Source organism: Oncorhynchus mykiss, chromosome 9 (genome assembly GCF_057628025.1).
Source record: "Oncorhynchus mykiss isolate SJ-2025 chromosome 9, ASM5762802v1, whole genome shotgun sequence".
Lineage (NCBI taxonomy): Eukaryota > Metazoa > Chordata > Actinopteri > Salmoniformes > Salmonidae > Oncorhynchus > Oncorhynchus mykiss.
Window position 1 is genome coordinate 64,291,944 of NC_143030.1, and position 24,470 is coordinate 64,316,413.

The following is a 24,470-nucleotide window of genomic DNA, read 5'->3' on the forward strand; positions in this document are numbered from 1 at the left end:
AGCCAGGCCTAATCACCCAACATCAGTGCCTGACCTCACTAAATGTTTTTTTTCTTCTATTTAACCAGGCAAGTCAGTTAAGATCAAATTCATATTTACAATGACAGCCTTTTGTGACTGAATGGAAGCAAGTCCCCGCAGCAACGTGCCAACATCTAGTGGAAAGCCTTCCCAGAAGAGTGGAGGCTGTTATAGCAGCAAAGGTGGAACCAACTCCATATTAATGCCCATGATTTTGGTATGAGATGTTGACTAGCAGGTGTCCGCATACTTTTGGTCATATAGTGTATGTTCCGTTTTGTATGATATGACTCTCCTACCTTGGCCTACTGTAACAATATATGTGAATGAGTGAGATGTTAATAAAATTCCTGAACTAAGTGTTTTCATCATTCTAGATTACAGCCGGTAGCAACAAGAAGAAGAGCTACAATGTGCGTGGACCCAAGAAAGACAGGAAGACACAGTACACATGCATCAAGTGCAAGAAATACATTTGCAACACACACGCAGTAAAACTCTGTTCCTCGTGTGGTGTGTAGACAGGCCTTAATTTGTTTTCAATGGGTCTCATTTATAATTTCCATAAAATACTGTATGTAAAATTTGTCCAATTTGTTCAGTTCAAAGCAATAAACATCAATAGTGATAAAAACCTTGTTTAATTTGTATGTGTTCAAGATAAACATGATTATTCCACCCATTTCTTGATTATAAATTATTTTTAACAAAAACATCTAATTTTATAAAACGAATAGCGCTTTTATTGACAAATGTGATCTAGCAGAGGTAAATGGCAAATATTAACCATGTATGCTGTCTATACTGCCTGTAATTGATATAAGTCAACATCTAAGTATTCATTAAGTATTTTTATGTCAATTGAAATGGCTGTATTTTTTTTTAAACAATAATGTTGTGGGTCCATCAGACCCGCAAACATTGGGTGAATAACAAAAACATGAACACCACACAAGGGTTAAGTATATTTTAACAATTACATTTCCTTCCGATACTAAAGTATATTTAAAACCAAATACTTTTACTCAAGTAGTATTTTACTGGGTGACTCACTTTTACTACACACATCACATTAAAGTACTGACTGCAACTCACATTTTCTTGTGTGGTTACTTTGCCTAACGATTGAATGTTGCCTTAACTCTCCTTCCCTCAGACCAGCAGCATTTCAGGACAGGCATACAAACAGAAAGTGAGACGTCACCTTCCGTTCCTTGCCTCTGACCTCCAACCTTCAGCAGTCAAGAGCAGGTAAGAAGACATATAGTAAAGACCCTACATCTGACTCTATGGGACCGTTTCCTGGCCTCAGATGTGTAGTGCTCTGTCATTTTTTTAGAGAGTATTAGTCACTATCTCTGTTGTTCAAAATCAAAAGGGATAAGGATGTGCCTGTTTATTTATTTTGTGTCTTTGTCTCTCTGTAGTTGACAGTTTACAAGGCCATGTCCTACAGCATTCTGCTCCCCATCACCCAGCCCCCCCATCCCAGAGCTTCTGAAGGACCATCAGCACTGGTCACAAGGGCAGACACTACCACCAAGCAGAAGATGAACAATAAGCGCTGGCCCCACTCACACTACATGGCTGCTCCTTCACAACCAGCAACTACAAGGTGCTAATATCACCCTCGCTGAATACACTATCCTCAGAAATAAAAGGAGTCAAACTGGAACTATTTAACATGTTTGGTGTAGTTGTTTTAGACAGATCAGATTGAGAAAGTTCTACAGGAACAATGCAATGACGATTTTTATCTTATTTGATCAAATGGTGAAAAGCAAAAAAGAAAATGTTTTTATTGCAAGTTTAGAGGATATTAAAAATGAACTTTTCTTCAAAGGTGGACAGTAGGGGAAAAAGTCATGTGTACAAGTCACATGTGTGTCTTAGAGTTCTCCCAGGGTTTTGGCCTCCTCTCCATCTGCGAGGGAGTTGGAGTTTGGTTATTAGGTTTTATGTCCAGCTTTGAAAGGCCTGGGACCTCCTCTCCTGCTTGGACTAGCCGGAACACTTCCTCGAATGAAAGGGCTGCATCTGTCTTCGCTGAGGTCCCACCAGTGGTACTTTCACAAATATCAGAATTTGAATCTGCAATAGTCAAGTGGTCGAACTTCTCCAACTGTTCAATGTTGTCACCCATGGAGGATGTCGAGGACAGGGCAGTAGAACTTACACGCCATTGTTTGTACCCATCCAAGTCAATGGGCTCGACAAATCTAGCAAGGATAAATACAATGAAGAATGTGAAAAACAAACAAATAGTCACAATCTTTAAGATGTGTTCATTTCAATACCTCATGGTTTTCGAAGAAAATGGCTTACAGAGGAGAGTACAACTGTTTTACTTTTGTCAACAGAAAAACTTAGGACCTACTATTGGGAGACTTGTAAACAAATGATCCTCTTGAAAATAAAAAGTACATTTGCTCTAATGAAATATCCCATTACAGGGTTCAAACAGACAGTGGCAAGTCAAATTCAAGGACTTTCAAGTACTTTTTCAAGCACTAATATTTATTTTAAAGGACCATCGCTTTGTAATAGTTCCTATATGCAATTGTTTAGTCACCACAAGATGTCAGTATATCGCAAAAACCTCATGAAAAAAAGTGTTATTGATCGCTAGCTTACATTCTGACGACACTGCTCACGTCACGTGCATGAGCATTACAAAATACATTTACACATACACGTTATTCAATCATTGCACCCACACTGCTCACGCGCACCAATGAGTGTCTGCCTTGCCAAGCGCTAAAATATTAGTCAGTTCTATTTGTGATGCTGAACGCGGTGCAAGTCCTGCCTCTCCATCTCCTCTTTGGATTATAGAAGCAGATACCCGTGCCATCTCCTCCTTGGTTATACCCACGTGGGTATTTTGAAAGATGAACTGAGGTCGGACGGTTGTCGTGGTAAAACTATGAAAGTTAGATGCCAATCCCCATATAAAGTCCAAAGGAAAAGTCGAAGGAGGAGAATTGACTAGAAACGATTCGGTTGACCGTTTTATGTATGGATTCATTGTCGTAGTAGAGGACCTTGTGCATTTCAAATAACAACTCAACATTTAGAGCCCAGGACAAATTAGCTAACAACAGCAAGCTAGCTAAATAGGACAAATTAGCTAGCGTGCTAAATTGTTATCAATGTTTAATGCTTTTCGACCTGTTCCCAAATTAATATAATTGGTTCAGTTTGTTTTGATATTTCAACCTGCGTGTCGTGATCGCGTTTTGTGTGGAGGGACAAAATCAATTTGCACACAATGGCGCACGTTCGGTCTGGGAATGGTGTTAGATGTTCTACTCAATAATACATTACACTACTTATTTACTACATATATGAGTGGTAAGTCAACACTGAAAATTGTTGCTTTTATATTTTTGTTTCCGAGTACATAATAGAGTCTTTATATTTCACTAACTTTTAGCTCACACAGGCTGTCCCAACACATCATGACATGAAAGGAAGTTCTGACAGTGTGAAAGGCCCTTAGTTCATTCTAAAATGTTGTATTCCTTACCCATTTGAAGAGAAACAAATTATTAATGTGTTTTATTAAGATTAAAGATTCTCTCAGGGGACACTATTTACATTTTAGGGGACCTCACATGGGTCCTGGAGCCCAAATTTGAGAAGCACTGTACTACTAACCTCTCTCCCTACTATGCTACCTCTTGCTGTGTATCTCCTTTGCCTCCTTCATTGCAGCCTGACCACTGTCTGTCTCACCACTATTTTGTTATGAGAATTTATAGTAGTCCATCTTTACAGCCAAAGAGCCCTTGAGCTACATAGCTAGCTAGACATCTGACTGAAATATCAACGACTTGTTGTACACTCATTCTCCGAGTCAGGAAGAATGGCGATGTCTATAGACACCCCAGGAGTCGATGGATGTTGAAAAAAAATCCCACTGTCAGCGACCTCTCACCCACTTGTCACACGATAGGTCTGGCCCAAGGTAGTTCGCTTGACAGAGAGATGAGTGACGCTATAATACGCGGTTAAAATTTAATCAACTAAATAAAAAGGCGAGTAAAAGCTATTTCACAAATAAAAAAAGGTGCGTAAGCGGCGTTTATCCTCTACTACATCCCTGGACGGGTCTGGCAAAACCATTAATAAACATAAATATTCTGCAGGTGGGCTTTTATTTACTGTTGCCGGCATTTTAGCTATCGATGTGACATTTGGCGGCGCCGAATCAGTCAGTTTTATGCCCCACGAACAAAAATGTAAACAATTGAGTTGAGCGTACTCTTTGATAATAAACAAATAAAGTACTATGTATTCAGAATTTAGTGTTCATGTATATGATTGGTAAAATGATGTCAGCAGCACGTACCGATTGTAAAATAATAATTTAATCGCCAAAACAGTTTCCTCGCTGGAAGCCTGAAGATTTTTCAAACCACTCTGGAAATTCAAATCCACCTCGAAGTCATATGAATCGAACCGAGTGTAAGCAGACTCCATTTCACGCGTAGAATGTTATTGTCGCTCATGAAGTTGATACATGTATTGAAATGTGCAAATATACACTTTAATCTACTACACCGTATGTGTCTGTACGATGTTTTCTTGTCCAACTGAAAGAAAATACGTCTTCTTCTGTGGGGTTCATCGGCAGTTGGCCGTCAACGTTATGGTGCATTACCGCCACCTACTATACTGGAGTGTGGGCCAGCGACAGGGAGAAACGTGCTTGTTTAGCCAGTACATCAGTTGCCTCATTCCCCTCCACCCCACATGGGCTGGGACTCAAGTAAATCTTGTCTGTATACCACAGGAGGTTGGTGGCACCTTAATTGGGGAGGACGGGCTTGTGGTAATGGCTGGAGCGGATTCAGTGGAATGGTATCAAATACATCGTTTTAAATAGTCCTACACTCAGCATACGGGGGATGATCTTTCTATGATGACACTCTTGTTTACTGCACTATGCAATTGGATAAGATCTGGGAAAACTGTTGTTGACATCAGGAGGGGTGAAAGTCAGAGAGGAATGTAGAGCGGGAGGGAGGAACCGTAAGTCTTCCATGACTACACAGTGACAGGACATCTGATCTCATTAACTGCTTAGTGTGATTTCCGCTTTGTTTGAGTGCATGTGACACACAATGAACAGCTGGCCATATACCCTGTCCTTCTCACCCCTTCTAAGACCCACATTTCTGTGGCTGAGGTAGGTCTCAAAGTGAGCTGTCAACTTTGCTCTTATATCCTGCTCAGGCCACTGATCAGAACCAGGGCCAGCAGGTTATGACTTTGTAACACTGGTCAGACATGCTCAACCAACACAGAGTACTAACAGACAGCCACATGGCTATGGTACATATACAGTACCTTCGGAAACTATTCAGACCCCTTGACTTTTTCCACATTTTGTTAGGTTACAGCCTTATTCTAAAATGTATTAAATAGTTTTTTCTTCCCCCTCATCAATTTACACACAATACCCCATAATGACAAAGCAAAAACAGTTTTTCAGAATATTTTTGCTATTTTATTAAAAATAAAAAACGGATATCACATTTACATGAGTATTCAGACCCTTTACTCAGTACTTTGTTGAAGCACATTTGGCAGCGATTACAGCCTCAAGTCTTTTTTGGGTATGATGCGACAAGCTTGACACCTGTATTTGGGGAGTTCCTCCCATTTTTCACTGCAGATCTTCTCAAGCTCTGTCAGGTTGGATGGGGAGCTATTTTCAGGTCTCTCCAGAGATGTTCGATTGGGTTCAAGTCAAGGTTCTGGATCGGCCACTCAATGACATTCAGAGACTTTTCCTGAAACCACTCCTGCGTTGTCTTGGCAGTGTGTTTAGGGTAGTTGTCCTGTTGGAAGGTGAACCTTCACCTGAGGTCCTGAGCGCTCTGGAGCAGGTTTTCATCAAGGATCTCTCTGTACTTTGCTCCATTCATTGTTGTCTCGATCCCGACTAGTCTCCCAGTCCCTGCCACTGAAAAACATCCCCAGAGCAGGATGCTGCCACCAATATGCTTCACCATAGGGATGGTGTCAGGTTTCCTCCAGACATGACACTTGGCATTTAGGCCAAAGAGTTCAATCTTGTTTTTATCAGACCAGAGAATCTTGTTTCTGATGGTCTGAGAGTCTTTAGTTGCCTTTTGGCAAACTCCAAGCAGGCTGTCATGTGCCTTTTACTAAGGAGTGGCTTCCATCTGGCCGATCTCTACCATCAAGGCCTAATTGGTAGAGTGCTGCAGAGATGGTTGTCCTTCTGGAAGGTTCTCCCATCTCCACAGAGAAACTCTGTCAGAGTGACCATCGGGTTTTTGGTCACCTCCACCTCCCACCTCCCTCCCGGGTGGCCAGCTCTAGGAAGAGTGGTTCCCAACTTCTTCCATTTAAGAATGATGGAGGCCACTGTGTTCTTGGGGACCTTCAATGCTGCAGACATTTTTTGGTACCCTTCCCCAGATCTGTGCCTTGACACAATCCTGTCTCGGAGCTGTACGGACAATTCCTTCGACCTCATGGCTTGGCTTTTGCTCTGACATGCACAGTCAGCTGTGGGACCTTATATAGACAGGTGTGTGCCTTTCCAAATCATGCCCAATCAATTAAATTTACCACAGGTGGACTCCAATCAAGTTGTAGAAACATCTCAAGGATGCTCAATGGAAACAGGATGCACCTGAGCTCAATTTCAAATCTCATATCAAAGGGTCTGAATACTTATATAAATAAGATATTTATTTCTGGTTTTTGACTTTAATATAATACATTTGTAAAAAAAAAAAAAAGAAGTACAAGAAGTACAAGTATGGACAGAATTAATTACAGTACAGAATTGCATAGTATTGTAGTTTATTCATTCCGACAATATTCTTACAGATGTAGAAAATATTATTTAGTTCTATAAGATAATACAAAATCAATGAGTACTGATAATTGTAAGTGACTTGGTGTGTCCAAAAAGGTTGTTGCATATTGTAAAAAGGTGAAGTGCCATGGGCTGAACTGAAAGAAGAAAAAAAAGATTTTCTAGCACAGAATTTCTTACATAACTCCTTCTCTTTCAAAAAGGACATGCTACAGGCAGATAATAGGCATGTATGTATCTCAAATAACTATACCCCCTATCATAATGGGTTCTAAAGTACTAAATTTACTAAAGTAATCCATTCATCCTGATGACTGAAAACAGAATTCCAGAACACAGGCCTTGGATTCTCCATGTCCCTTGTAATCTTTATCAGCTGTCCAGTGGTGTCAATGTGACACTGCTCCACCCCCTTACTCACAGTTGGAGTTGGGCTCTCCTGACCCACAACCGTTTACAGCGGAGGAATATCTATTATGCTGTAGCTTGGTCAGGGCCAAGGCGAGATGATCGGGCAAAGCAGAAGGACAAGGACTTGGAACTGATACAGTCATAGTTCCCATCCTGAGAGAGAGATGGATGGAGGGAGAGAGAGAGAGAGAGGGGGGAGGGAGAGACAGAGGAATAACATACATTAGCCAGTAAGTTGAATATGAGAGTGAGGCTCAGTACAGTGAGTACAGTATTTGTTAAGTTTTTGGATCCTTCTCAAAACCAAGCAAGTGAACTAGTATGTGTGGACAGACATGAGCCACTAGCCAGTAAGTTGAATATACGTGAGGTACAGTATGTGTTCAGTGTGTGGATCCTGTGTTGGGTAGGCTTACAGTACTCACCTCCAGTGTCAATTTACTCTCCAGGCTCAGGTCTCTTTTGAGAGCGTGGTTCTGACTGTGGGCCTGATTATCCTTATCCTCCTTCTGGCCGCGGCACGCTTCCTCTCTCTGCTTCATGAAACTCTGGTTCCCAATCCTGGCGACACTGTCGTTCCTGTGTACTGGTGCAGCAGGGCGGCGAGTGGGCACAACCACCAGGGTTTTATGAGTTGGACTGCATTTCCCCTTCTGCCCCCCGCCCGGTGCTGTTGCTTGTGCTGGCTTGTCTGCTCGACCACTCATTTTGCGCAAGAACTCTGTGACTAGGCCATACCGGTTGGCACCACCAGGTTTTCTGGTGGGTTTAGTGTTGTTCAAACCACTGCTCAATTCACTGTTTATTGTGCTATGGTGAATAAGCCTTGGACCAGCTCTGGGATTGATGGGGCGGGCCCAGGTTGGCCCAGCAGGACCCCGATGGGAAAGGCTCCACAAAACACCCTCCCTGCCAGGAGTGGCAGAGGAGGAGGTGGATGAGTTGGAGGTGGTGGTGAAACCAGTTGGGGAGGAAGGGGAGATGGACGATGAAGATGAAGCAGAGGCAGAGTATCTGCGGTACATTTTTGGGGAGGTGGAGCCTGACTTGGACCTCTCGGTCCTCCCTGGGAGCCTCTCAAGGGAAGTCGAGATCTGTTGAGTGCGGGCAGAGAGGCATAAAGGGTTGCCTCTCACTGCACTTACACTGTAGGGCCCATCCGTCTGTAGACCCACACTCACCATCTGTGGGTGCATCTGAGTCTGAGTCCCTGTGGTGGCCACGTCCACTGTCCATCCCCCACTCACAATCACCCTCCCCTTCCTCCTCTCCGGCGAACTGGAGTGAACTGCCTGTTGTAAGCTAGCTGTCATCTCTTTCATGTCGTCGCTCAAGTTAGCGGAGACCCTCAGACATAAGGGAGTGAGAGAGCTTTGGGACGTACTAAGCCTGGCAGAGATTACACTAGTAGTAGAATTTATATCAGTGTTGGTAATGTGCCTCAGATGAGCTAGATGGACTCTCCGTGCAGACAGGGGACTGTAGTAGATGCGGAGGACAGTCTTCTCTGGGGCAGTGCAGCTACTGTCCAGGATCAACTGGTCCAAGTTTAGATTAGGGAAGCTAGGGGGCATGATGGGGTGGTCCCAGGTCTTAAAGGGGTCTTCTCGGTCTAGCTGGGCAGCCTCTTGGCTGAGGTAACACCAGTTCTTCTTCTTGGAACCTAATGTAGAGCGGTCTGGTTTGGTCTTATTTCTTGTCTGTGGGGAAATAAGAGTATCTTCATATTATGGTGAAAAGAGCACAGAAACCCAGGGGAAGCAGCCATGTAAAGAAATAAATCTGCTCTTCCCAATTCAAAGGCTCACTGGGCCTTGCAACACCACGGGCTAGTAGCTAGCTAGTCGTCTCGTATATCTGTCTGTCTCCTATCGACAGCTGAAATATTTGCAATTGATCTTTTTGATTTAAATTGCTATTCTGTTTGCCAGAAAAATGATCTTATTTACATTAAAATGTAATCATGGTAACCACAAACCTGTTTTAAGTTATTGTTCAACATGTGGAGGAAAACCACTTCCCTGTTTTGAAACAACGGGATGTGATGAAGAGACGTAGATGGACTATAAAAAAAAGTGAATGTTTTACTCATTGTTTTTGGACAATGACACACCGACCACGAGCGAGTGAGTCATGAGTTCAGTGCGCTTTCTTTTCTATCCACACACACCCAGACTTCATTCCACCTTTCTCTCTCCCCTTTCTCTCTCTCTGGCTCTTTCTTTTTCTCTTTTTCTCTTCCTTGCTCACTTTCTCCCTCTCACATATTCCCTCTCTGGGTCTGTCTGGGTGTTGTAATGCAGTGGATGCACATGTTAGTTCTGCTTTTGGCAGTAGCCCCCACAAGAGCTTAGCCTAAATACCATGGCACCGTTGATCTCATGATGTCTGTACTGTATGCAGGCAGGCCAGGGATAAACCCTGCCAGATAGAAGACATCAGCTGGGCTTACTGCTGAATCACATCCAATCACATGCTCCCAAACACAACACAACACAGGACATATAAACATGGGAGCCTGGTGGCTGGAGGAAACAGAAAATAAAATACTTCCTTACCTCAGTTATCTCACTCTGTATGCCTCTAGGATGGCCTGGCTGGTCTGGATACTCCTGTGCCTCAGTCTTACCAGTGCTGCACTCCATCTGAGTTATTCAAAGAAAGAGTGAGGTATTACATTACAGTCTGTGATGATTTCTCAGAATCAGGATATCTGTCTGATCCACTTGCCTTAGAACATAATAGTGGTGTATCCGTCATTGTAAGGGATAATGATCTTAAGTATCAACCTATGTAATTGGACAATGACTTCATAGGCTGAGCCCACAGCGGGACAGTGGCATTAGCTCACCTTGGAGACTAAGCCTTTCCAGTCTGATGCCCATGTGGCCTTCGCATCCTGTCCTGCCATGCTGTCCTCTGAGTCCTGCAGCTCTGTGCCCAAGTACTGCAACAACCCGTGTAGTATAGACATAGTCGTAAGATCTCTGCTCTGTAAAAAAAAAAAATACAAGTTTAACATACTTGAAATCTTGGCTTTCATTGTTACTTACTAAAATAAAGTGATTTATGAACATTTCAGTTACAGTATGTTGCAATTCATGTTCCCCTACATTCCCTTTCCCTCATACCTCTTTGCCCTCCAGGCCAGATCTCTTCCCCACACCGCGCTGGTGGAGGACCCAGAGCACCTTCAAAGTGAGCTTCATCATGGGGTCCCTGCAGCTGTCGAGGTGGTCTGACTGAGTTGCTCGTCTTACTCTCTCCTTCACCACTACTGTGTGCAGGCCTTCACCTGTTTCCTTCTTGGCTGAGACCTCTGTGTTGTTTTGTGTGTCCTGATCAGCCAGGGATGGGATTGCGGTGGGATCCCAATTTCCTTCAACCCTCAACTCTCCTCCTTGTGTCACCAATAACTCCACCCTCCCCATTAAGGCTAACAGCATTGCCTGCAGAAGCTCCAGAGCCTCATGAAGGTGTCCTTGCATGAGTGGGTCCAGAGCCAGAGGCTGGGCTTTACCCTGAGGGTAAGACTTTGCCCGAGAGATGTGGGGAGATAAGGGAGGGGAGCTGTGGCCATTCTTGGCCGGTGAGACAAAAAGCTGGATAGCTGAGGTCACAAGGCAGGCATGATCTCGCAAGGCAAGGAGGGCCTCATGGTCTTTCACATTCAAGGCATGGGCAACACTGCCTCTGCGTGTATAACTCTGCTGGTTGTCCAGGGGCTCCCATTCCCCACCTACAGACCCCTTTCGAGGGATCTGACTGAGGGGACTCAACCTCTCCGTCTGAGGTAGGTCTCTACTCTGTATTTCCATCACCTCCTCCTGAAAACACTCAATCACACTCCTTCTCTGCTCTTCCCTCTTCTCCTGCTCAAACTGCATACACTCCCTCCTCAAGCTCTGTTCACAATCCTCTACATCCCTCACATAAAGCGGTGGTAGATCCCCATTGTCCCTGGCCCCCTTCTGTGGCTGCTCCTCTTTCTCTTCTCCTCCTCCTCCTAATACGCTCTCCCTCATGTCGCTCATCTCTGCCCGGAGGCCATGGTTCTCCACCTCCAGCTCTACAATACGGCGGCTCAGCAGCGTCGCTTCCTCCTCCACCAGCCGCAGGTGAACCTTGACCTCTGCCTCCCTGGTGTGGGGGGACTTGGCAGTACCACCCTCAGAGGAGTGGGCAGCAGCATCTACGTCTCCATAGGCCGAGCGGTACTTTGACAGAACCTCACGCATGCACTCACTTTCCGACACCATCTTGCTCAGCTTCTTGCACATGAGAGCTGATTCCTCCTTGGCAAAGTGAAGCTGGCACTTCAGATCAGCACTGTCATCCTGAGGAGTCAAATGGCACAACAATGTGATTAAAGATGACATAAATGTACTCTAATGAAGTCACTCATATGAAAATATAATATTAGATCTTTACCTGGGGAGACAGCATCTTCTCAGTCTTGCTGTTTGGTGATCTGACATTTTTCCTCTTCAGAGAACTCTGAGAAGTAAAGTAAAACAAATATCAAAGAATTCTGATGATTCAACAGTATCATAAACGGTATAGTTACCACCCTATGAAAACATGACAGAGGAGGAGAGGATATAGATGTCATCCTAATAAACCAACTTTCTTTCAGCTTTCCTCACCTGTCTCCTTCCTGTCTGTCACTCCTGTCTGTATCTTAGAATATTCTTAGAGATTCTTACAGGATATCAATGTTTACACACAGCATTTAATGTCCAAGAGAAACAAACCAAGAGAGTCAAAGTACATGTGTACACAAATTCATTTGTTCCATTACAAACACAGTGTTTGTCTATGTCTTATAACGTCCCAACATTAACATCCTGTATGAGTTGTGAATGTTTGCATTGCAGAGTATGAGAGGAATGTAGGTTGGTGTCACCGTGTCAGTCTCTGTCTTTCTCATGTCTCAAGCAGGGATCACTGGGGTTAAAGTACTCAAAAGAATCATCTTGCTGAGGTATTGCAGTGGGAATAGCCCATCAAAACTAATAATAACTAGTAATAAATAGACCCCGAGGCAGTGAACAGTGGATGATTCTGGTGTAAAAGACCAACAATAAACGGCACTGTGACAACCAATATGATATTACTATCACCACCCTTAAGGTCTCAGTCTCAACGCAAGGCAGCAACCAAGACAGGCAAACTGCAGTAACGGTGGTGGTCGTTAAAATGTTCATCTTCCTTTACACTGATCATGACTAGGTTCCCTGGTAATAGTCTACCCAGATTAGGTCATCTAAGTGGATTTCCTAGTCAGAATCAAAAGGAGTACCAGCTGTCTCAGATGAGCAGACTAGGCTGAGCTGACGACAAAGCACCGAATCCTGGATTAAACTTAAACACGGGTAGCTGGACTGCACTGCACTGTCATTAAGAAAGACCTGCATGGGTGACTCCATGGCCACCAGTTGATGACATGGAATTCAGTGATAGTATGGCACTAAGCCAGTACCTAAGCCACAGCCTTTTTGATGCTGTAATTCATCCTCCTGACCCAGATTTACCCATGCTTAATAGGACCAGAGGGGAGAGAGAGAGATAACTATTTACCTATTTTGGTCCCTCTTTCTCTCTCTCTGTAGTCCCTAGTGAGAAAAATGTAAACTGTGTCCCCCAAGTTCAGCCTCTACATCTAATCAAATGGCTACCCAGACTATTTGCATTGCCCCCCCCCCCCTTATTTTACGCTGCTTCTACACTCTGTTATTATTATCTGCATAGTCACTTTAATAACTCTACCTACATGTACATATTACCTCAATTACCTCGACTAACCGGTGCCCCCGCACATTGACTCTGTACCGGTACCCCCTGTATATAGCCTCGCTATTGTTATTTTACTGCTGCTCTTTAATTATTTCTTACCTTTATTTTGTACTTTTCTTTTCTTCTTTAAACTGGGTTTTTGGTTAAGGGCTTGTATGTAAGCATTTCAATGTAAGGTCTACCTACACCTGTTGTATTCAGCGCATGTGACAAATAAAATGTTATTTGATTTACATGCAGTACCACTCTACCTCCCTCAGTGCCCACCGCCCAGCAGTCAGATACTAGCCATGCCCTGAGCCTTAGGCCCAGCAAAGTCCTAGGATCCAGTCAGGGTCATGTGTCACCTCACTTCCGAGTGACAGTAGGATGCATGAGGAGTAACTGGTTGACATGGGATAACTGAAGTGTATAGAGTACTACATGAAGGAATAGGACTCTTATACATGAAAAAATTATGTAGTATGCTATAGTATAGATATTATAGTATTCACTGTAATGTTTTTGTGGACTTTACTGTAGTATTCACTGTAGTGAATAATGTAGTATTTACTGTACTATACTATAACATTTTACAGGTAACTATAGTATAAATACTGTAGTAAAAGAAAACTGTAGGATATACTAAAGTAATTAATGCATGTCGTTATGGACTGTAGTGTTTTTGCAGACATTACTGTAGTATTTACTATAGTTTTTTTGTTTTATTATCTTTGACATAGAGTGCAGGTTTTCTCCTTGAGGAAACCCATTGGAGTAATACTAAAATAACACATTTTCAATAACCTGTAGGTGGGACTGGGACCTGTAGGTGGGAATGGATAGTTCAGAGCTTCTCCTCTTTCCTATCATCTGTAGGGAACACAATATATGGTCTATACTTGGCGTGTAGGTTTCTCAATTATGGGTGGCACAAATTGGTATTTGGGGAGGGAAATGGGCAGGGTATATGCTAATTAAACTAATACAGTTGGTGGTGGTGTGTAAAAGCAGTACTTCTCTGGCTTTCTCCATCTCGCCCTGTTGAACTTGCTTTGCCACCTCCAGCTCCTGTTGCCTCTCCCGAAGCGCATCGTTCTCCCACTCCAGCCGGGAGTTCCTCTGTTGCACAGACTCCAACTCATTGTGCAGGCGGAGGGATACACTCTTTGCTACCTGTGAACAGAAGTCAACCACAACAAACTTTAAATACTATAAAACACTAACAGACAACTGTCTTTGTTGGAGGGAATTAGAGGTTGTTTTTGATGTAATAGTGCATTAGATAACAATCATTTTGTGCCTTTGTCATAGAAAATTACAAGACAATTTTCCAGATATCAGCCTTCAAAACAACAACCCTGTGTTTTCTGCATTGTAATACGGTGAATGAAACATCCCTTGAGGAGCAACCTAGGGCAGGTCCAGAAGATGCATGCGATTGTAAGTTGGTGTTCAGCACATTATTATATTGTGCTATTTACTCTCCAAGAGAAACTATACTGTATCAGTATTTGTAAATTTTTGGGCAGTAATACAAAAAGACAGATCTCCGTGTTAGAATGTGAAGAGGGGGTGAGGGGGAAGCCAAAAGTGCCAGATTCTCTGCCATGCTACTGGTGGGCATTCTATCACCACATACAGCTGAGCAAAGAAACTGAGCATTGCAGCCTCTAACAGAGGAATCAGCCAACATGCCAGTAAACTTTCCACAGTGATCTACCCACTCACCCCTTGAGGCTGGTCGGTCGGAGTAATTGTATTTGTCATAATGTCTCGTTAATGTCTTTAATTGGGCAGTTCACAGCAAGTGGCAACCACAAAAATGCCACTCCACCACAACAAAACCCAAACAAAAGCACACACACTCACAGATACATTAAACGGACATACTTCACATTTCTTGAAGCACATCTGACAGGATGTAACAGTAACCTGAGCCATAAAACATTGTTAAATACTGTAAAGTTAAGTGTGCACTTAAAAAGCTGAGTCATATGATGTGAGCAGTGCAGTTTATGTAAAACACCCTGAACTCATGAAACAGTAGAGTGGAATGTACAGCCATTCAAAGGGATTTTTTCGGGGTTTGGTACATTGACTGGAATCATAATGAATCACTCAACCCTGTTGATAACACTATGCAACAGAGCAAGAGGAGGAAGGATTACAGTACAGTCCCTACAGGACAAAGATGCCTGAAAATGAAAAGTTGCTTTGAGTGAGCACTCCACACACATAAACACGCAGACCCCTCACCTTGACGTCATGCTCCAGGGAGCGGACCAGTTCCCCTTCCACCTGGCCAGTCTGGGCCACCCTGAGGCTACGGCGCTCGGCCTTGCGGAGGCGGTACTGCAGGATGCAACACAACTTGTTGGCCTGCTCCAGCTGCAGCCGCAGCTCCTGAAGCTGACACACCTCATCCTCCAGGAACAGATCCCGCATCTCCAGCATCTCACAGCGCATCTCCTCCATCTCATCCTGGACAGGACAACCAACAATCATCATCAACAGCATCATCGTGTGTGTGTGTGTGTGTGTGTGTGTGTGTGTGTGTGTGTGTGTGTGTGTGTGTGTGTGTGTGTGCGTGTGCGTGTACTATGTAAGGGAGGAATGGGACCAAAAATCGACTCTGGCATTTCTAACACATGGACCATTTTTTTTTGAGGGCCCAATTAATTAGCCAGATAATGATCATTTTGCCCACTGTGAGTGAAGACTTTTGATGGTCCTTGTGCATGCTGCGGCTCCTGCAGTCGCATGCTAGTAATTCAGGTTGACAAGACCAATTACAGAAAGTATCTAAGCTGCTCTGCTAAGGAATGTCTGTCTGTCTAACCTTGACAACAACTGATGTCATGTGCGTGCCTGCGTTCTGGTTTCAATCCTTCAGTATTCATCTATATTCAAATCAGTCGATATTCAACGTATTTTCTTTATGATAAGAGGGACCAAGCCCCTAGAGGCAATGTGTGAAATAATAAAAATAAAAAAACATTTTACGCGTAATGACATGTACATTTAATGAATTATCTTACTTTCAAATACTGATTTTCCGATCTTAAATCGTCGTTTTCTCTGACAAGATCCTCGTGCGTCTCGTCCACGAGCTCCCGGGTCAGTTCTGAATTAACCATGGACGCTCCGCTGACATTCAGCGAGGGAAGGAAAGCAAGAACAGTAGAATGGTTTCCATCCCAGACAGAATGCATAACATAATTTTCCTGTGATAGGCCTCTGAATGCGCTGCCTCCAGTGCTCATATCGCGTTCACTGATTTGTGCATTCCCACTCAACCTGTCTATATTTGCCTTTCTTTCTCCGCCACTTGGTCCTGCCTCGCAGCTTGGAGACGGAGTGTCCGCAAAAAGTTGGTTTCCCTCCGATGCAGTCAGAAATCCCTCCGTCCAGTCAGAAATGTCAGAACTTCTGTCCGAGTAGGATAGCTTCCCCGACACACAACCTGAATCATTGCTCAAATCCTCCGAAGCATTGCTAGCTTCATATCGTTTTCTCGGTGTGCTTAGATTTTTTTGGCACTCCGTAACGGATGGTGCGCCCCTTCCTGTGCGCTTCCCTTTCTCCAGTTTAATCTCTTTCCCTTTGCCCATGATGCGCCGGACAGTCCCTGTTGACCTGGATGAGACTGGGGCATGTTTTGGCGGAGGATTCGATGGGGTTCGCTTTTTCTTCATGCTGACACCCTGTTGTGCCTCGGGCTGTCTTTCTCCCCTGTGCGCCTGTCTTGGCACCGGACTGTCAACATCTCTGCTGTTCATTTATTTTCCGTTTTTCTTAATATATAGCCTAGTGCATAAAATGAAGAATTGCCCTTAATTAATTCATACAGTCTATTATTCTTTGTTGAGTCCAACAAAATAAACGGAATGAGTTATAATAGAACTTCCACGGCTATTTTCTGTAGAAGCGAATGACAGAAGAAAGGAGAGACCAGCGCACTTCAGTTCATCCTTCGGCCAGTCGGTCAAGTGTGTGCTGTCACATTGCTTGATTTAAACCTGACCAGAAATGTAAGCATACCCCGCCCATCTTTTACGCGCGCACTGTGGCAAATTACGGGGTTCGCCAATGAAATTGCCAGCTTTGCACATCATGCATTCTGCACTGAGCATAACACAACATCATAGGCTATGTTAATTGGTCATATGTTAATACCATGGGCTCAACTTTGGTTTTAGAAGTGGGGGGACATTTTTTAATTTTTTTATGTATCAAGTCGTTGCCTCGTTTTGTATCACATTCCAATGATAAAACTGGGGGGATAAAAAGTACATTTCAGAATGTGAAGGGGACATGTCCCCCCCGCCCACAGTGAAAGTTACACCCCGGTTCATACTGTTTATTTTATTTAACCTTTTTTTTAAAAGGCAAGTCAGTTAAGAACAAATTCTTATTTACAATTACGGCCTACCAAAAGGAAAAAATGCCTCCTGCGGGGACAGGGGTAAAAATAAATTAAAATATAGGACAAAACACACATCACGACAAGAAAGTCATGGAGTAATAGCCTAATGTCTGGAGTAATAGCCTAATTAACTGTGAGGCTACCCACTGGACACACACTTGTTGAATCAACGTTTGTTGATGTTGAACCAACATGGAATAGACGTTGAATTGCTATAAAGGCGGTTCCAGTTATTCCTCAATTTCATTCCAAAATAGAATATAATGGAATGTTATATTGAAATCCCAATTTTCATTTATTCTATTGCTGTGATGGGCTACATTTTGTCATGCTAACATCTTATTTTTTCTAGACAAATGTATGGAAAAATGAAACCCAATTCAGTTCTGGGCGGCTGAGGTTCCGGGTGTCCCCAGTGAGTCCGGTGCGCCCATGTTCTTTTTTGATAAATTACTCCCTCAAGTGGCCAGAAAATAGAAATTACAACTCTTGCAACGCTGCCACTGAGACTATCAGATGAGGTGATGTATCATAGCACCCGTTATTCTGGTCGTCACTAGTTACCACGTCCACAAAGTCGTAATTATGTACAATTTCTCTTCTTAAACTCTGATTTTAAACCTAACCTTAGCCACACTGCTAACGTTATTCCAAACCCTAACCTTAAATTAAAACCAAAAAGCACATTTTTTATGTCATTAAAGTTTACGATATAGACCATGTTGACTTTGTGGCTGTGGTAACTAGTGACAACTAGTTTCCTGGCCTTTATTAGTGCTGTGTCCTCGGAGCGACACCGTAGTCCATCATTTTTACAATTCTGAATAAAACAAATTCAAAACAGAAATATACAAACAAGAGTACATAAACACAACAGACAGCGGTATTACATATCGAGAATATTACATTTGTCAAAAAGTTTTATGGTACGTATTGCTTTTTTGTTTTTACACTTACTGATCATTACAAAATAATATTTCACCCCTATCTTAAACAATGTGAAAAGGGGTTTGTTCTCCGCCCACTGATAAATAAAATGTATTACATTCCTTAAAATATTTAAATTGTATTTAGGCACTTTCAGTCGTTAGCTGACGTATGCTATCCGTTTGAATCTGTGATTCAGCACCCGTTTAGCATCCGGCTGTCGAAAAATATTTTTTTAAACATTGGAGTGTAGTAACACAGAACAATGAGACAGATATTTCGCCGGGTGTATAAATGTGAAACATCCGTTTTGCGTTTCCTCTCACTGCCTAGTGAGAGGCCGGGTCACCCACAATACCACCCCCAAACAAGATGATCCAATTCCTGCTTATTAAGTCTCCTCAGGTTCCCGTGGTATCTGGATTCTCTTGGCTCCAGCGACACAACCCCCTTATTGACTAGTCTGCTGGAGAACGTTCTGCCACACTCATTGCCTGACGTCAGCGCAGCCTGCCCCGGGACGTGTTCCTGGGGGTTCGGAAGTTTCCCCGGACCTCTCCGCCATTCCCACAGAGTACCAGGACCTCCGGGAGGTGTTCAGTAAGGCCTAGGCCACTTAACTTCCGCCGCACCGACCCTTCTCCTGGCGACCAAGGCTATGGAGACCTACATTGAGGACTCCCTAGCTGCAGGGTTTATCTGTCCTTCTGCCTCCCTCGCCGCCGGCGCAGGGTTTTGTCCTTCTCCACAAAGAAGAACCCTGCGCCAGCGGGGGAGGCAGGACGTGCATCGACTACCGTGGTCTCAACGACATCACGGTGAAGAACCGCTACCACTCCTCCAAACTTGTCCCCAACCCGTGCTCGTGGACCCTAGCCTTTGTGCAACAACGCTTTTGGTGGGCTACCATGGTTACAAGCTGGACGAAGGGCACCCAATCAGGATGGTACAAAAACTGACGGACAAACACATTCATCTGCCACCCTTCACAAACATGCGAGTGAAGCTGGCAACACAACACTACATTCAAGACTCTACACTAACCTGTTATTGCTTGAAAGTACTGTACTACCACATAACTATACCAATATTAATACATGTTGGCATGAAAAGATGGAACATCATAAAACATGATGTAGTAATAATAAGGAATGCTTCATTTATTTGAGGAATGCAAACTATGTGGCAGCTAGGAAACTGCCTAAGGAGGTGGAATGCACAGCCCTGTTCCTGGAAAAAATGAACAAGTTGTTTAATGTTCTGAACTCAAGGTATGTTCAATCAAATGTAAATGCAATCAGTAGGGCTCCCGAGTGGCACAGCGGTTTAAGGCACTGCATATCAGAGGTGTCACTACAGACTGGTTCGATTCCAGGCTGTATCACAACAGGCCGTGATTGGGAGTCCCATAGGGCGGCGCACAATTGGCCCAGTGTTGTTAGGGTTTGGCCGGGGTAGGCCGTCATTGTAAATAAGAATCTGTTCTTAACTGACTTGCCTAGTTAAATGAAGGTTAAATACATAAAAGGTTTATTACACAGTTGAAAACCTTTGCACATAGAAATCACTATCAAACTAACGCAAACATTTTTCTTCTAGATCTTGCTGGGATAGAAATCCATGGAAGAGGGCTCTCAGACAAGAGAACAGCTTCAAGCTGGATTTCCGTCGGAAGCAATTTACATAAGTTGATTTAAAACGAATACATTAAATATGCCCAAGCTTCTTCCAACTCAAACTAGACTAGGACCCACTCACTGTCATGCTTTGCAGAAACCAAGATTGTATTACTCCTGTGATGCAGGACTATTTGGACTCCCATTCTGACCACTAGAAACACTATTTCATCGGTGGAGGACGGCTCATAATAACGTCTGGAACGGTGCAAATGGCATTGAACATATAGAAACCACGTGTTTAATGTATCTGATACCATTTCACTTATTTCACTCCAACCATTATCACGAGTCCGTCCTCCCCAACTAAGGTACCGCCAACCTCCTGTGTATTTGACAAAGTATAATACATCCAAAACAGGATCATAAAAAATATTCACCAATTTCTTTTTAGGTCAGGAACTACTCCACCATGCCAGCGAGGCTTTAAACTAACCCTACGGAGTGTCCTAAAAATAATGAAATAACAAACTTAATCAGGACAGCTTAGAGGTAAGTTGTTAGTTGTAATGTAATATCATGTCTGTTTATGTAGGGTAATCATGAGTCTTACATTGAATTAGAGGTCCCAAACTCAGCCGCGGTCCAATATATGTAAGCCTAGGCTAACGCATACAAAGCAGAAAGATGATTGTTTCCAAATAATCTATGGGACAATTAAAAAAATGTAAACCCAAGGTAGTCTGTCTGACCGCTCGCTCCCACCCGCAGCATGAAAGATGCTGACCACGCTGCAATGATTTCTGTCGGGACCCGCAGCCCTCTACATTGAATCACTCGCCCATTGTGCTAGTTGTTGTAGGTGCTCATTCTCCAATGTTCCCTGCCATGTTTTCTTGGGCCTTCCTCTTCTGCCTTCATCTCCTGCATTCACCTTCAGATGACATCATAAAAGGAAATAAGGAGATGAAAAATCAGAGGGTATTTCAAACATTTATTCTAATGTTTCAGTTGTATTTTTTTTCTAAAATCTGTTCTCAGTTATTATGGAGAAAGGTGGGCACAGATTCAACCCCACTGCCTGTACTAGTAACACAAACTGCCAGATAGATCCAGATGACAACCTACTGGGCTCCCGAGTGGTGCAGCAGTCTAAGACACTGCATCTCAGTGCTAGAGGTGTCACTACAGACACCCTGGTTTGTATCCAGGCAGTATCACAACTGGCTTTGATTGGGAGTCCCATAGGGCGGTTCCCAATTGGCCCAGCGTCATCCAGGTTTGGCAGGTGTAGGCCGTCATTGTAAATAAGAATTTGTTCTTAACCGACTTGCTTGGTTAAATAAATAAAAAACTACTCCACGGCAAAGACACCACTTTTCCTACCCCTCTTGCTTCCGGCTCTAGTCCCGACGAAGCAGGCCAACTCAGATAATCTTCCCACTGCTTCAGACAGCGACCTTACAGCAATTACAATGGTAAACAATTTCAATAAGACACAAACAACATTAAAAATAGGTGTTTGTATTACTCACAAATATGATTTCCCCAATACACAGATCAACACAAGGGGGATTTAGATGGTGATTGTTTGATGGATGAGATCCTGAGCTATATAAGCGGATGGCGTGCACCTGAGGTGCAGAAAGAGCAAATCCTCCATGACTGCAAGGCATGTGAGAGGCTGCTGGTCCACACGGGTTCTGAGCATAACTATGCTAAAGGATCTTCTGATGCAACATCCTTTATCAACAGGAAGTGCTACACTGAGAACACTAGACTGGTGGAGCCATCTCATCTGCTGAGGGTGATGGTAACAAAAATGGAGGACATAATTGACAAAAACTTTGCCCGTTTTTGCCTAGAGACTTCTATTGTGTCAGGACTAAGAGTCCTCTTACTTAGATCTAGTCTAGTGCCTTTGATTGCATCCTGGAAGGCCGTGTCGATGCATGCCTACCCCCTCCATAGGAAAAAATATAAAGAAATACACCATGTGTAGAATGTGAGCACAGCTTAGAAAAATAAATTGTGAAGTTAACGAACCAAAAACCACAGCACAGCGTAAACTGAATCATTTCACTGAATAATACGTTTTTGGGGGTGTTTTATAATATCAGACATCAGTAACTGTATGGCGCCGTGTGCTGTATGGGAAGTGGACAGAGTGTATATACAGTGTGGAGCCTAAAGTGTATGAAGCCAACAAGAAGTCAGAGAAGGGGGATACTAAGAAAAATAAACAGGCGAGCACACAGACCTGTGATTTGTCCAACTGTTTTTAAACAATGGCAAAAAAAAATCTTAAACAGTGTTTCTTCCTTTTACATAAACATGCAGTGGTTTTAGGTGAAGGTAAGGTATAAGTGTATTTGTAAGTACTGTTGGCTTAGTGTGCTACAGCAGTCCTAGTTATTATGGCTATATAGGTTGCTTTAAAGTTTGTGTGAATGCAACTGTCTGTAGATTGTAGTAGGCTAATGTGTATAGTATTGTATGTAGGAGCAAGTGCTGGAGAAAAGGAGACTGAGGATATGCCTGAGGTTTAAGAGACCGTCTCTGTGATACCAGGAAGTGTCTAACTGTGGAGAATAAATCCATGACCTGCACATTCAGAAGAGGAAACACACACACACACATTAGGGATATGATTTATATCTGTGTTTCTAATTAACCCTGACTCTGATCCTTGCTAACGCTCTCTGTGGTATAGATGTATCATTTCACCATGACTCTGAATGAACTGGAGCCTGGTATGGTGAGGCTATTGGCAGCGTAAGAATGCCATCTAAGACCTGACATCAGAGCCATGGAGAATGGAGACCTGGGTATTAACTCACATTGGAACACAGATACTTACACACGATTCCATAACAACATTCAAGATTCATCGATAAACACACAAAATGGAGCACATGGGTTTGTTTTATAAGGTGGTTTTATATATTGCAGATGCAGCAAGTGTAGAAAAGGACAGACTAGAGGAAAAACAGAGAGCTGCATGCAAATAACCTTCTAAGGATGGAGAAGAGTGGTCAACCAGGTGTGTTCGCTATGCAACAATAATAAGTATGCCCAGAAATGTAAATGTATTGTCGTGTTAATATATTCCAATTTGAATTCAATTCTTTCTCTAAGACATATTTCTGTACCATTTTATTTTTTACTTTACAGGTGGTTTCGGGTTGGGAACAAACCCCCAGGAATGACTGTACACGGGGGATACTTTGATAGGAATTACACTGTCCCAACATTTACTGATTGGTTAGGAGGGACTAGAAGGGTTTCCATTACTACCCATAGTGGATGTAGGCCTGATTATCCTGTTCATTCTCAGTATTACAATGTGAGGCAGCTGAGGACACAATTATGACAGTTTTCCAAACTTAGCCAAACCTCTCCCCCAACAGAATCTCTGAAATCAAGAAATTATGTATGTGACTAAAATGATTTATTTTAATTTTGCAAGTGAAAAATGGAACATTTGAGCAATCTGAATGTGAAAGACAGAAAATTGAGGATAAGACAGTTAGTTACATGAGGGAAGCAGAATGTTCTGATTTCTATGTTAGTTTTCACAGGTGTCAGTCATCCTAAATGGACTGGCTAATTTAACTGAAAGAATCCCACTCATCTCTGATCGTGTTATTTATTGTACCCATGGTTTTAAAAAACTAGGGATTAGTAAGAACAGTGGTTAAAAACAAATGGCAAGAGTTGTGGAACAGGGAGGGAAAGGGAAGACACCTGTATAAGATCCAGGAAGAGGTGGAGGCAGGGAGGTCCCCTGGTCAAGAGAAGGGAGGAAAGTTTAATCACAAGGCTGAGACTGGGACACACAGGGTGTTACGGATACAAGTATCCTGTGTGTGTATCCTCTGTGTGTGTTTTCTTTTCTCTCCTTCCCTCACAGGTGAAAATCATCACTCCCCAATCAGTCACCAATCATCAATCAGAAGACACACCTCCTCCTGTTTCCTACCCAATCACTGTTCCTTTGCCTTTGTTTAAAAACCCTGTCAGTTGTTTGCTGTGGAGATCAATCTCTCTGTAAATGCCATGTCTGTAGGTCGCTCTGTTTCACGCGCTCTTTATGTATTGACCTCTCTTTTGTTTGAGCACCTCCATATCACTTTGTCCTCACCTGGGAGTATTGTTTTTGGTTATGGTGTTTGTTTGCTGGTGGGAAAAGGGGGAACCAAGACAAGTCGCCCATGGGCATACACTACCCGTAGGTGAACTTTGTTAAATACATTAGTTAGAACTGAGCGGACCACCCACTGTATTTTTGGTTAGTTAGCTGTTGTTGAAATAGGCTAGTCTAGTTTAGGGGTGTTTTTGAATACTTATTATTTCTTTCCTTGGGTCCAGCTCAGCCCCTTTTCCTGCTCCCCCCATTACCATGTGTTTTCCAATAAACCCTGAGTTT

At 43.1% G+C, this 24,470-nt stretch overlaps 2 protein-coding genes across 2 annotated transcripts; both read right to left on the reverse strand.

The window, feature by feature from the left end:
• Positions 1-741: 741 nt before the first annotated feature.
• Positions 742-4,645, reverse strand: LOC110532517 (uncharacterized). Its single transcript, XM_090185007.1, has 2 exons — positions 4,376-4,645; positions 742-2,240 (listed from the first exon to the last, which is right to left on the reverse strand). The coding sequence occupies exons 1-2, from the start codon at positions 4,504-4,506 to the stop codon at positions 1,898-1,900; spliced, it is 474 nt and encodes a 157-aa protein (XP_090041133.1). The 5' UTR covers positions 4,507-4,645; the 3' UTR covers positions 742-1,897.
• A 2,205-nt stretch (positions 4,646-6,850) lies between these two features.
• On the reverse strand, positions 6,851-17,070 carry LOC110532518 (uncharacterized). Its single transcript, XM_021616491.3, has 9 exons — positions 16,111-17,070; positions 15,329-15,553; positions 14,087-14,245; positions 11,726-11,791; positions 10,426-11,631; positions 10,146-10,286; positions 9,853-9,939; positions 7,720-8,994; positions 6,851-7,447 (listed from the first exon to the last, which is right to left on the reverse strand). The coding sequence occupies exons 1-9, from the start codon at positions 16,849-16,851 to the stop codon at positions 7,358-7,360; spliced, it is 3,990 nt and encodes a 1,329-aa protein (XP_021472166.3). The 5' UTR covers positions 16,852-17,070; the 3' UTR covers positions 6,851-7,357.
• Between the last annotated feature and the right edge of the window lie 7,400 nt (positions 17,071-24,470).

Bases quoted from the DNA above. Each gene is read 5' to 3' on its own strand.
- LOC110532518 (XM_021616491.3), bottom strand. From the start codon at position 16,851: ATGAACAGCAGAGATGTTGACAGTCCGGTGCCAAGACAGGCGCACAGG. The intron at 11,792-14,086 runs GTACTGCTTTTA...TTTACTTCTCAG, and splicing joins AGATGGAGAAAGCCAGAGAA to AGTTCTCTGAAGAGGAAAAA. The intron at 7,448-7,719 runs GTGAGTACTGTA...TCTCTCTCTCAG, and splicing joins AGAGTAAATTGACACTGGAG to GATGGGAACTATGACTGTAT.
- LOC110532517 (XM_090185007.1), bottom strand. From the start codon at position 4,506: ATGGAGTCTGCTTACACTCGGTTCGATTCATATGACTTCGAGGTGGAT. The intron at 2,241-4,375 runs GTACGTGCTGCT...TATCCTTGCTAG, and splicing joins AAATTATTATTTTACAATCG to ATTTGTCGAGCCCATTGACT.